This window comes from Oryx dammah, unplaced genomic scaffold (genome assembly GCF_014754425.2).
Source record: "Oryx dammah isolate SB20612 unplaced genomic scaffold, SCBI_Odam_1.1 HiC_scaffold_12, whole genome shotgun sequence".
Classification (NCBI taxonomy): Eukaryota; Metazoa; Chordata; class Mammalia; order Artiodactyla; family Bovidae; genus Oryx; species Oryx dammah.
Genome location: NW_024070196.1, coordinates 58,201,687 through 58,214,515, shown reverse-complemented (window position 1 = coordinate 58,214,515; position 12,829 = coordinate 58,201,687). Strand labels below are relative to the sequence as shown.

Genomic DNA, 12,829 nt, shown 5'->3' with positions numbered 1-12,829 from the left:
CTTATAATGGTTTGCAGTTATATGCTTATTTGTGTAATTATGTGATTCATGTCATTTTCCAAAATATATTAGAAAGTCCCTGAGGGCAAGTACCTTGTCTCTTTCATTCACCGCTTTTTCCCCCAGGACACAGCACAGCATAGATAGAGAATGAGTAAAGAAAAGGAACCGTCAGGTGCTCAGCATTCTTAGAGCCAAACTCCAAAAACGTTTACCACCTAGAGTTTTTAAGACAGTGACATCCCCAGGAGCCACAACATAAAGTAAAATGTGATTACTGTTACCAGAGACACAAAATACTGGAAAATCAGAGGAAAGAGAAAGTACTCTGTAAATGGACAGAAGGCTTCCTGGAAGAAGTATCATGGAAACTTGACCCAGAAGGGTGTGCAGATTATCAGTCTGTATAATCTAGATCAGGGCTCCCCAATCCCTGGGCCACAGACAAGTACTAGTCCGCAGCCTGTTGAGAACTGGGCTGCACAGCAGGAGGTGAGAGCCGGGGAAGCGAGTGAAGCTTCATCTGTATTTATCCCATCACTCATATCTCCTCCTGGTCTGTGGAAAAACTGTCTCCCATGAAACTGGTCCCAGGTGCCAAAAAGGATAGGGACCACTGATCCCGATGACTTTTATCCCACAACGTAATTACTCTTCTCCAAACGTTTCAACATGAAACATTTCCCCATCCTTACATTTTGAATTTCAAGATAGCTCTCACTTGTGTCTATTTTTTAAGAAATAAAATTTAAAATTTTGTCACATAGAGCAAGGCAAGTGTGCAAGTTATCATCATACCAAGAGAGTTCTCAAAGTAAATCTGTATTCCCGGAAACCTACCATTGCTGTGAGGCCAGGAGTGCACAGTGGCGCTTCTCACCAGGGCTTCATCCACTTTGCCACCTGTGGGATTATCCACATACTGCCGACCCTGCTCCAAGGCATTAAAGCATTCCGTCCAGTAATCATTATTATCTGCCTGCACCCGGTCGTAACTCCAGCTCACACAGGGAAGGGTCTGGCGACTGTTGGAGGAAATGTAATCTAGGAAACTCAGTGAAGCAAAAGGCTGTGTGTGTTGGTTCTGCAAGAGGAGGAGAAGGCTTATTGGTGGCTCCTGGGGTTTTCTGGCTCCTTCCATCTGAGGAAGGAAGGTGGTCTGACACATCATTAGGCGTCTTTCGGCAGCCTGACCAATGTCAGAATTCTTCCCAAAAATATCCAACTCATCTTCCAGGAAGAGTCCCGAATTATAACCAAGTTTGCGATTCATGATCGCACTGAACCCACAGGTGCAGCGGTACTGGTCCTCATTGGAAGAGTCGGGGATGTAGAGCCCAACATCCGCCCCTTTGATGTTCATGTTGCAGGCACAGATGCAACAGCTGTCAAAGTTTCTGTCTTTAAAGATGTTCATCACGGAATCTGAAAGAATCAGGGTGACATAGAGACTGTGGGCTTCAGGGATTGGCTGCATGGTGGCGGGCTCCACAGAATTGAGAGGCCGAGTGGTGGAGGGGGTAGAGGCTGGTGAGCCCTGGTCGGTGCTATCATACTTCACAGAGCCCTGACCACTGGCAGTGCCCCCTCCTCTGGGAGTTCTTGGTGTCCTGGGGGTTCGTGGTGTGGGGACAGAGAAGCGAGGGGTTGCTGGGGATGGTAAAACTCCTGCTCCACTGTTGCTGGCTGGGGCAGCGCTGTTGAGTGTCACCGGTGTGTTCATCTGTGGCGTGTTCAGATAATCTGGATCTGCCAGGCTCCCGACACTAGGCACATTGCTGCAAGAGAGATGGCACTGTGTGAGAACAGGGGGCAGGTCACGGGTGCCAGACACATACCTCAGCACCCCAGCCTGGCCTGGCCACTTCTTATTTATGCATGCTATCGCTTGGTTTATTTGGTTGTTTTCTTTTTTTTTTTAAGGATTCAAAGGAGTCAGTACAGTGTGTGGAAAAATAAGCAGCAAGGTATGAAGAATAAGTCAATATAGCAGTGCCCTTCCACTTAGTCCACACTTCAGCAAGCCTCCTCTTCATCTTTTGAGGAAACTTTCGCTATTTTTAACAAGAAAACATGATGCTGGGTTTGGACAAAGTAGTTCTGAAGAACTCTTAACTACTAAATAGAACTTTAACACATGAGTTCAGATGCCAAATTAGCTAGACGACCATAGATGAAATTCCCGTCTAATTTGCAATTACAATTTTGTCCTTTTTTGAGACTGAAAGTCTGCCAGTGTACTTGTTCTCTGAGGCTATAATCTACATATGATTCTACAGTAGTTATAATCAAACGCACCTGAAAATTTAACATTTTTCTAGTTTCCAAAAAATGCAGTCCTATCTAGCTAGCATTTTTATCGTAATGAATGACCATGAGGGAATTCTATCTGAGGAACCCATTGGCCAGTCATATATTACAATGAATACAAATGTTACACATGCTGCCAAGAGGACTTAGTATTAATTCGGTCTTTGCATGTAAGTATACATGCTACATAAAAGTGTCCAAACTGCTAACAGGTTTCTGTGGTAGGCAACTGCAGTTCATTTTCTATTTTCCATATGCCATGCAAAACAGCACCATGATTTTGAATCCCCAGAGACAATCACACTGTGCTGTTTTCTCATAAGCAGTGACTTCTGTCTGGAACAGCCACAAAGAAAACAAAAGTGTCCATGATTTTGTAATAGAAGTTCTTATTGTAATAAAATGTTCTTGATATACATTCTTAGAAGTACCCATAAAACAGATTGGGATCACTCTTTCCAATTAGAAGGTATCAAAAGAACTAAGATTTTTAAAATGCTTAAAATTCTCCTATTAATACTGTACTTAAACTAATGTTCCTCCAATAAAGTACATATTCATTCACTTATAATTTGAAAGAAGAATGTCATAAAGTAATGGCTGTTTGAATCATTTTCTTCTGATTTTTAATTAGCTATGCCTAACCTACCAACCTGAAAATCCAAATCAGGCTCTGCAAAGAAATGTTCAATCTGAGGCACAGCGGTGTCTTTGAGTACAGATAACGAGTGACCCAGAAACCCTGATCAGCAATCACTGCTATCTCAGAGAGCAAAACAGTAAGTGTGTAATAATGATCTTTACTCTAATTGGACTCCTTTCAAATTTTCCTGTTCAACAAAACTCTAAAATGATTATGCAGTTCAGATCAGAAAAGGAACTACAACGATTAACTGAAAACCTAAATAATTAAATTGCTCCCGAGGCAGTAAAATGGTTTATCGTGTATAGGAACCTGACTTTTCCCATTCAAGAAAAATTAATTGAGGACCAACCAACCCCATGCTAGTTGCTGGGTATGCAACAGTGGGAAAAAAAAAAAGAGGAAGAAAAGTCAGTGCATGGCAAGTATGAGAGGCATCAAGAGAGTGCTGGTGTGTTCTGTAATAAAGCGGGAGGACTTCCCTGCAGCTCAAACAGTAAAGAATCTGCCTGTGATGCAGGAGACCAGGGTTCAATCCCTGGGTTGGGAAGTTCCTCTGGAGAAGGGAATGGCAACCCACTCCAGTATTCTTGCTTGTAGAAGTCCATGGACAGAGAAGCCTGGCGGGCTACAGTTCGTGGGGTTGCAGAGAGTCAGATACAACTGAGCAACAAATACACACACACGAGCAACAAATACACACACACGAGCAACAAACACACACACACGAGCAACAAACACACGCACACGCGCAACACGCATGCGCACACACATGCACGCACACGCATGCACACGCACACACACACACACACACACACACGGTGCCACACTGGAAGGCCCAGAGAGTTAACAGTGCCAGTTGAGAGCACCAAGAATCTCTGGGGTGGCAGACAACAGATTTCGATCTAAACAATGATCTAATTTTCCTAGTTACAGAAACTACCTTGCAGCAAAGGGGTGCGTGTTACTGTTTTGAGGAGCTTGTGTAAGAGGCTAGGCTGTGGAATGGCTCCTGAAGCGGCTGCACTGCTTGTGATCAGCATGCTAACCCCTGGCGTGCTAGTCGCTCCAGCTGTGCAGGCCAGTCTGAGACAAAACAAGCTGGGACATGACTGGAGAACGGCAGCAGAGAATAAGCCAGGCCCTGCCCTACAGAGTGCTTCTGGGCATACACTTTCATCCTGTTGGTGGCATGTTGCTTCCACAACCATTAGTCCTCAGAGCGTTTCAAAATCTTGTGCCTGAAACTCCATTTTAAAGAGGAGAAGACCTAGGTAAAAGGACCCCTTAAGGTCATACAGAGACTAAACAGAAAAGGCAGGAATTCGAGTCCTACGACTCCATGTACTTCTCCAAGTCTAAGGTTCTTTTTTTTTTTCCTCTCGAGTGGAGACAGGTATGTCGGGGAACTTCTTGAGTTTCAGCAAGGGTGTGAAGGACCCTTTCCAAGTTCAAGAGGGAAGGTGTGATTTGCCTCCAGACGCCTCAGTGGAAAAGGGCCTCATCTCGCCTGGAGGGGAGAACCTCCTGGATCTTCTTGAGTTGCGGCGGGTCCCTCTCGAGTTACGACGGGGACCTCAGGGACCTGCTCTTGTGGCCTCAGGAAAGGCCAGTCTCCATGCGAGTTGCGAGGGGCCTCTCGGGATTCCTCTCCAGTCGGAGCCGGGGTGTTGGGGGCCAGCGTGAGGAACTCCGCCCATGGCAAAGGTCATAAGGAAGGAGGCTTGGTATACGCAAAGGCGTGATCAAGCCTCAGGAAACCCCCTGTTCCCAAGCATCTACCCCAAAACCAGAGTCTGTTTTATGCTCTTGCCTACACCTCTGACTTTACGGGGGGCTCTCCCCCATAACCATTTCTCTCGGAGAAGGAGTAAACGTGCAGCTCCAAGGCAATAAAAATTCCCGGGCGTGATAAGAGTGTTTCAGCTTACGGACTCCTCTGAAGGTTATCTAGCCCGCCTGTATAGGTTCGTCCAGCCACATGTGATTGTTTACAGCCTCCCAATCTGAGAGGCACGAGATGTTTTAGACTTACTAAAGGCAAATTCTTTTGGGGAGTTAGAAATTATTAGTATAGTGAGTTGGTTAGGAATTATATTGGTGAAGGGTTTTTCATTTGTTGGGCTGATGTTTGCTGCTAAATCTCCATATTCCCTTCCCTTATAATGAATATAACTAATATATAGGAGAAATAAGTATTAACCTTTAAGCATATAGGAGAGATAGGTATTAACCTTTAAGATTAATCCTGTTAACCTTGGGTTAAATAAATTCCTTTCTTGACTGTAACTCACTAGCCCTCACCCTATATGAATGCAACTTTATCTGGAGGGTGGTGCCTGGTTTAAGAAAAAACCACCCTTGGAAGAAATAAGGTTTTTGGTTATCAGAAAGAAAGGACCATAGAATGTCAGCAGGTCTCACTCATGGCCAGAAGATGATGTAATATCCCTAAGACCCCCGCGTGACTCTGTATTCATCCCTATGTGTAACAAAAGGTATATAAGCAAACCCCAAAATAAAGAAATCGGATCAGTTTCCGAAAAAAAAAAAAAATATAATAATAATAAAGAACTTCGCTGTCACAGGTTTTCATTCCAATACAGACTTTACACAAATATAAGCATAAAGCCTGCTTATAAAATTAAAATTGATTTCATTAAGATGATTTCTATACAAGGTCACAAAAGTAGCCCACAAACTGGACCTATAGCATAAATTTGTCTTAGCTTTTAGAATGTAACTCTGAATTAACTGTCAACAATTTTTTCTGTGGGGGGGGGGGGGGGGGGGGGGCGCGCTACACATCTTGCAGAATTTTAGTTCCCTGACCAAGGACTGAACCCAGGCCATTCACAGTGAAAGTGCCGATTTCTAACCACTGGACTGCCAGGGAATTCCCAACTATCAACATTTTAAAAAGGAAATGTACATTACAATCTCTCACATTCCTGCCTTTGAACAACTCCCTAAGGTTGAATTGCCCCAAAAAAAGCAAAAAGAAAAAAATAAAAGTCCCTTTAAAGGGGACAACACACACTCTCGAACAGTTTGTTGTTGGCCCCGCTCGCCCCACGCCCCTACAGCGACACTGAGTGTCAGTGGCGGCTAGTATTTTGCTCGACCCTGTCCACTCCATCCACATATTGCTTACTTGGTCCTGACAGACATTTGCGTTTGTGGCCTTTTACTTTAAAGCATTTACATTATGTCATAAAGAAATTATCAATCAAAGGGAAAACTAATTCTGCATTGTTGAAGTCAGAATTATTTGGGGACAGTACAAACTACGTACAAACTATGACAAATACTTCCTTTTCCCTCCTCCATATCACAGCACCGTTCTATTGCTGCTTTCTTGTATGACATGGGGTCAGCAACAGAAATTAGCATATGAATACTTAAACTGCCTTAAGTAAACACATCTGAAATCATCAAAGTACATATAATTAAGTACTTATCACCATTGCCCTAAAAATATCACCTACTCCAGTCTACTGCTTGGTTCTGCGACAGACACTAACTTGACACTGAATGGCCGTAAACACCATGGTTCTCCACGCAAATGACCTCAATTTCCCATACATGTGAAATTTAGAAAATGATATTTTCAGCACAAAAGCATATGCACAAAAACACGAATGGCTGATAAAGTTTCAAAGGAAATGCTGTCATCATGTAAAGTAATACTTAGGTTAAATGATACAAATCCCATTAAATACGGCAGGCGACTTGACACGATCCCAGCACATACTTGTAGCCATCTCTAATGAAAGTGGCTGCAGGCGGCATGGGCAGCTGCTCAATTTTAGGAGGGATTGCCCATGAAGGCCGGAACAGACAGGCATCAGGAATCTTCAGAGGTAGCAGGCACTGGCTCGGCAACATCTTCAGTGGAGCAAACATGGAGGATCCCACAAAAGGCTGAAAAGTTGGAACTTTGTGCACATACGAAAAGTCCTGTGACAACAAAGTGGGGTTGGTGATCAAGCTGGTAAACAACTTGCGGACATACCATAATAGCAACAAAAATGACTGAATTCACTATTTCTCTTATCTGATCAATGGAAAAATGTGAATGCCAACATTTAAATTAATCAAAAGACACTAATTAATATGCCAAGTGACATACCACATGATCTACTTCAGAGAACCCTTAGGAATGTATGTATATACTGCATATAGACAATACTATTTTAAAGAAGTTGTAGAAAAGTGTGCTTTAAAATCACCCTGTCTTTGTATGGGCTTCCCAGGTGGTGCTAGCGGTAAAGAGCCTGTCTGCTAATGCAGGAGATATGAGAGATGTGGGTTCGATCCCTGGGTCGTCTTGCCTGGAGAATCTCATGGACAGAGGAGCCTGATGGGCTGTGGTTTATGGGGTTGCACAGAGTTGGACATGACTGAAGAGTCTGAGCATGCATGTATGTCTGTGTACGGTAATATCCTGGCAATTACCTTTATTTCCTCTGGCTTGGGACTTCCTAATCCATCTTCCACTTCCATCTTGAATTCAGTGAGCTGTGTTGAAACCATACTGACCATCGGGCTTTCCATCATGCCTAATGCTGTCACTGTCTCTGAGCTGATCCCATCTTTATAATTCATCACAGGAGAAAATGCAGGGTGCTGTTCCAAAGAAGGAGGGGTGGGGAACATCCTCTGCAGGTCTGCAACTGCTAAAAATAAATAAATAAATAAGAAAGTAAAATTTTTAACAGGCCTGACTTCTTAAAAAAAAAAAAATCCCAGTTCATAATCAGGCCCCCTAGCTGGCATCAGAAATAATGTTGACTGAATGGGCATATCTGTTACATAATAGAGGACTAATAATGGAAGTTCCTAAGAAGAAGGCCATGAGCAAAAAATTAGCCTTTGCTGAATCTTTACCACTGTCCTCTTGACACTTTATAATTTGGCTTCACATTAATTATGTGAACAAAGTCTACATAAACCTAATTTTTTCCCCCTTCTAACAACTGATACCCTGAAAAATCTAAGGAAATGAAACTTCATAGTCAGGATTAATAATCATACCTAGAACAAAAGACAATTTATTAAAAATAAACTGGGGAAAAATTATCTTTTAAATAATATTTAGAACATTGATTCTCAACCTTTTTAAAAAAAATCACTGTTATATACCTGAGGTTAACCATCATCATTTCCAGTGTCTCTTTAAGGCATTGATTCTTAAAGTAGTCGTGTATGGAATGAAATGCAAGTTGTGGTTATGAAATCTGGCCACTAGGGGGTGTCCTGTACAGGAAATGTATTTGCATATTTGGAGGCACAAGTTTAAACCAGTGGTCTAGAAACATATCTAACTCCTCAGTTCTCAACCACACTTGCTCTTTCTAGCAACATCAACATTTATACAGTAACTACTGTCTACAGCAGTGTAATTTACTGCAACTACTGAACAGATGTTAAGACGACTTACAGCACTGGATCAGAACTTAATAAAGAATAGCTGCCCTGTGCTCACACCTGAGGCAGAGCTGTACAGAGGAGCGGCAGTGGGCTGGTCCCCCACTCAGGTGGTCCCACCACAGCGCTGCTGTGTCCTGGTCACTTCCTCCCTCCAGGCCTAGTTCCTTCATCTAGAAGGAAAGGCTTGACTAGGAGTGTGATTCTCATTAGGCTTGCTTTCTTCCCTTTGTTTATGGAGGGAGGGGAAAGCTGCCACCCTATGGAGCAGAAAAGGGTGAGAACCTCTGGATTAGATGATTTTTACCATGTTTCCTAGTTAATTATATAATCCTGAATAATTTACCCTTTCTTGCCTTCAGGGACCAACAAGGGGAGAAAAAGGCCAATAGGCAGGGTTTCAGATCTCAACTTTTACTTCCATTAGAGAAGCTCCACTTCACTTTTATAATAGAATTCTGTATAAGATTTCATTTGACAAAACAGTACCTGCTGCTGCTATGGAAAAAAAGTTAAAGAGAGAGAAGAAGAAGAAAACCTATTGTAAAACTCCCAAGATGATCTTCAAGGTACTTTCTTGCTGTAATAGTATTTGACCCTAAGATCATATAACCATTCACAGTATTAGGGATACAAGCCAAGCCAGAAACTATCATAGAAACACCGGAGAGATTATATAGTTGATAAGTCCTGCAGCTGAAAAACAGGTCTTCAGATGCAGCAGCAACCAAATCAATACATCTTCTTTAAAATAAGACTAAAAACTTTAATACAGAAAAATAGGTTATTCTTGAAATATATTCATCATCTTTAACTTTTGGCCCCTATTCCTTTTCCCAAGCCAAAGAGCAGCTACTGTTCAATGTAAAGATAAAATTAATTTCTAAGTAGAGTGTTTTAAAACACGTGTCTGCTTCATCACATCTTCAAACTATTACATTACAGAACTTAATTAACAGAGCAGATATTTGGAAAATAATGAAACTATATAAATTCACTTTGAATTAAAATGACAATGAACTTAAACACAGCCCTTTCCTAATTTATTAAGTATTCAAGCTATGGTACAAAATGTTATCCCAAAATTATTTTATTCAATTTGTTTTCAAATTTTCTCTGAGAAATGTAAAAAAGGCATTTGCCATTTAGGGCTCCTCAATTTTTTCAATGCTACTGAACACAGTTATATATTTCAGTTTTCAAAGCCTCAGCCACCTTGATCATTTTTGTCAAAGGTAAGACAGAACACAGACCAAAACTAGGGATAAAATGATATTTCACTTGCCAGAGATTTATGTTAAAAAGCGGGCTTCACCATTCTCATTATGAGCTATTCATCAGGAATACTCGTAACTTCTCTATAGCTTTAATGTCCTCATCAACAAAACGGGAATAATATCTCCCTCATATTTTTTGTGCATGTTAAATGAGATAAGGTATGCACAGAAGTTTGCCAGGTTCATCTAAATACTCAGAAAGTAGTGAGAGTCAGCAATAATTAGTCTTCCCTCCTAATTTTGGTTTGATTAGAAAAAGATGGAAAAGGCTATTCAGTCACAGGAAATTCTTGAAATGACCCTAAAAAGTTTTGAGATGAAAAACAGGGAACTGGACTCAAAGTAGCTAAGGCAGAAAGAAAACAGAAACCTAGAGAAATATTCTGGTCCTCTAAAGGAGAAAAATATTGCCTGTAGTAGAATCGCCTGTTCAATTTTCTTCCCATAAAATGACTAATATGAGTGTGGGAACAGCTACCAGGATGGACTGGAGTTTAACAGTCTTGCCCACAAAGCTCCACTTTCTCATCCCTGCCTGTCCTCAAGACCTGCTGCACTTCAGCAGGAACTCACCATTCAGGACACTCTCCATTTTCCTACCCTGTATATCAAGTATTTATGCAGAAGACCAAAGCCTTCCAACAGAAGCATCATCGCTAAGATTAATTTCTCAGTATTCGTCCCTTACAAATAGTAACCGCTCTTATAGAATAAAATGCCAATTCAAAAGTCCAACTCTTTCATTTTGCCTCCTCAAAGTCTCATACTTCAAACTGACATGCTTTCCAAGATAATTCATAAGTGACTGGTTTATAATAAAACCTAAGAGAAACATTTCATTTTAATTAACGTAACAATACTTAACACAGACTTGATGCTAAATTAACTGTTACTGTATGTTGATTTCTTCATTATTACATATGCAAATGAGTAATTATGGACCTATGCTGTGCAATAGAGGATCCGCTAGCCACATGGCTATGGAGCATCCAAAAGGGGGCCCCATCCATCCTGAGATATGCTTGTGTGTAAAAGGTACCTTGGATTCCGGAGTTAATACAAAAATGGAATGTTAAAAATCTCAGTATTTTTATGCTGATGACATATAAAAATGACGTACTGGATACACTGAGTTAAATATACTACTAAAATAATTTCACAGGGTTCTTACTTTTGAATGCAACTAACAGAAAATTTAAAATTACCTTATGTGGCTCTCATTTGTGGCTTCCCTTGTATTTGTGTTGGATGGTGCTGCTATTCTAGACATTAAATGCTATGTCTTTCCACTTCGATGTACAATAAGCTACTGTAGAAATTAAAAGTTTTTTGCCACGCTATTTTCATTGTCTCATCTTTGAAGGAAATACTGTGCATATGCCCCCCCCAACACACACGCACACATACTTTGACATGTTAATAAGGTCCTCTGACTCTTGTTTATCTGTTTTTCCTGATGCCAATATTTTTGCAATATTTCCAATTTATTAATTCTTATATCCTGCACTTTATCATAAAATTCTGAGTAGCTTCTTATTGAAGCAATTCCTTTTGGAACAGAAATGAGAGAAAAAAGAGAGAGTACACCATATTCTTTACTGGCAATGACACTAACTAGTAGGATGTTTCTGAGTGAATAATCTTAGACAAGTTATCAGACATTTTAACATCTAACACGATTACATATCAAAGTGTCAAAAAAAGCACAGCAACTGGTTAAATGCAAGGGAAGAATTCATTCATTTGCCTTATTACAGATGAATCTACTTTAATAATGTTTCTTTTAATCTGTGAATTTCATGTTTGTAAAATTCTGCAGTGCAGAGTAATAAAAAAAGAAAAATGTTTAATTAAAAAAACTACAGCAACTGGCTGGCTATCATTATTCATTTTCATACATGTCATGCTTGAGAAAGCTTTGCATATTTTAAAAAGCTATGGATCCACTAAAGCTGTCAAAATCCAATCTCTGTATACTTCACACTTCTACATTTGAGTAAATCAGCAGTACATTTATAGGTTCATAAAACTTTTTGACTCATCCCTATGACATGGTGGTTTTTCCCCTCAATTTGTTCTCATTACCAGCTGAAGTTAATGAGAAGGTATTCAAGAATGATTTGCAATGGAATTGTGTTCCGGTTCCAGAGTACCCATATAAGCAACCTTGACTTTCTTCTCTCTTGTAGAATAATGTTTCTTAGGAAAAAAGGGAAGTTTCTCGTCCACATACATAACAAAACTAGTTGATATCTTTAACGAAACACAAAATCTTCAATATCAATCAGAAAAAGGACCACAGAAAACAATTATTCATTACCCTTGTATGAACTAAATTTGTGAAAATGGAAACATTCTACACAAGCTCTTACGGCAGAATGTTGCTCCGAAAACCACTGTGCAGCATCTGCCCTGCTGGGAGACGACCAGGAGAAAAACAAACCGAAACACGTTTCATAGTTTAAACCATGAAAGTTAATTTGAAAACAAAAGAATTCAAATTTAAATGGGTCTCTTAGCTACCTGCCACCCTAGGAATACCAATTTATACAAGTTTTAATTTATTTTCAGTATTCTGTTAAAATGAGGAAAAAGAAAAAGGAGGGGACTCAGATGAGGCACCACTGAGGATGAGAACATTATGTATATATCATGAGCAGTCCTTTTCTTACTTGGTGGATAAGGAACAGCAGCTCTTCCATCCTTCCCAAGAGGTCGGTCTTCTGTCCCAACTGTAGGCATTTTTGATGAGCGCAGTGCAGGTGACACAGCCTAAGAAGAGATTATTAAATAATTATTAAAACCGAGCAGCACATTTGTATATAAGCAGGGTGGTAGTTAGCTATTGCTTACAGTGTATGGCTATTGATATTTTAAAAGAATAGAAACACACTTCCCTACAAAGTTTCACCAGGTGAACATCCAGAAATACTAGCAGACAGTGACACAGAAGAGATGATTACAACCTTATCAAGTATGAGAAACGCACTGACTGGGTCTTCTTGTCACGGGTCAGGGGAGGGCAGACTGCCAGCTGAGCAGAGCTCCCAGACCTTGGGCCAATTCCCTCTCCAAGGTCATGAGAGAAGCACTTTCAGGGACACAATAATCACATCAAGTGGGTGCCTCCAAGTAGTAACTGGGCATCAGTCTGGTTTTCCTTCTGTTT

The 12,829-nt window shown here is 40.7% G+C and overlaps 1 protein-coding gene across 2 annotated transcripts in view; it reads right to left on the bottom strand.

Annotated features, from left to right (window-relative positions):
* The window catches only part of MED13L (mediator complex subunit 13L), a 283,774-nt gene that overhangs the window by 28,729 nt on the left and 242,216 nt on the right, over positions 1-12,829 (bottom strand). The window contains exons 14-17 of one of the 2 annotated variants that reach the window (XM_040251636.1): positions 12,333-12,432; positions 7,412-7,632; positions 6,708-6,913; positions 841-1,778 (exon numbers count right to left, since the gene is read on the bottom strand). In XM_040251636.1, the coding sequence (XP_040107570.1) occupies positions 841-1,778; positions 6,708-6,913; positions 7,412-7,632; positions 12,333-12,432 (1,465 nt within the window). The remainder of the gene's footprint in view (positions 1-840; positions 1,779-6,707; positions 6,914-7,411; positions 7,633-12,332; positions 12,433-12,829) is intronic. The other variant, XM_040251637.1, reaches the window with a different exon arrangement.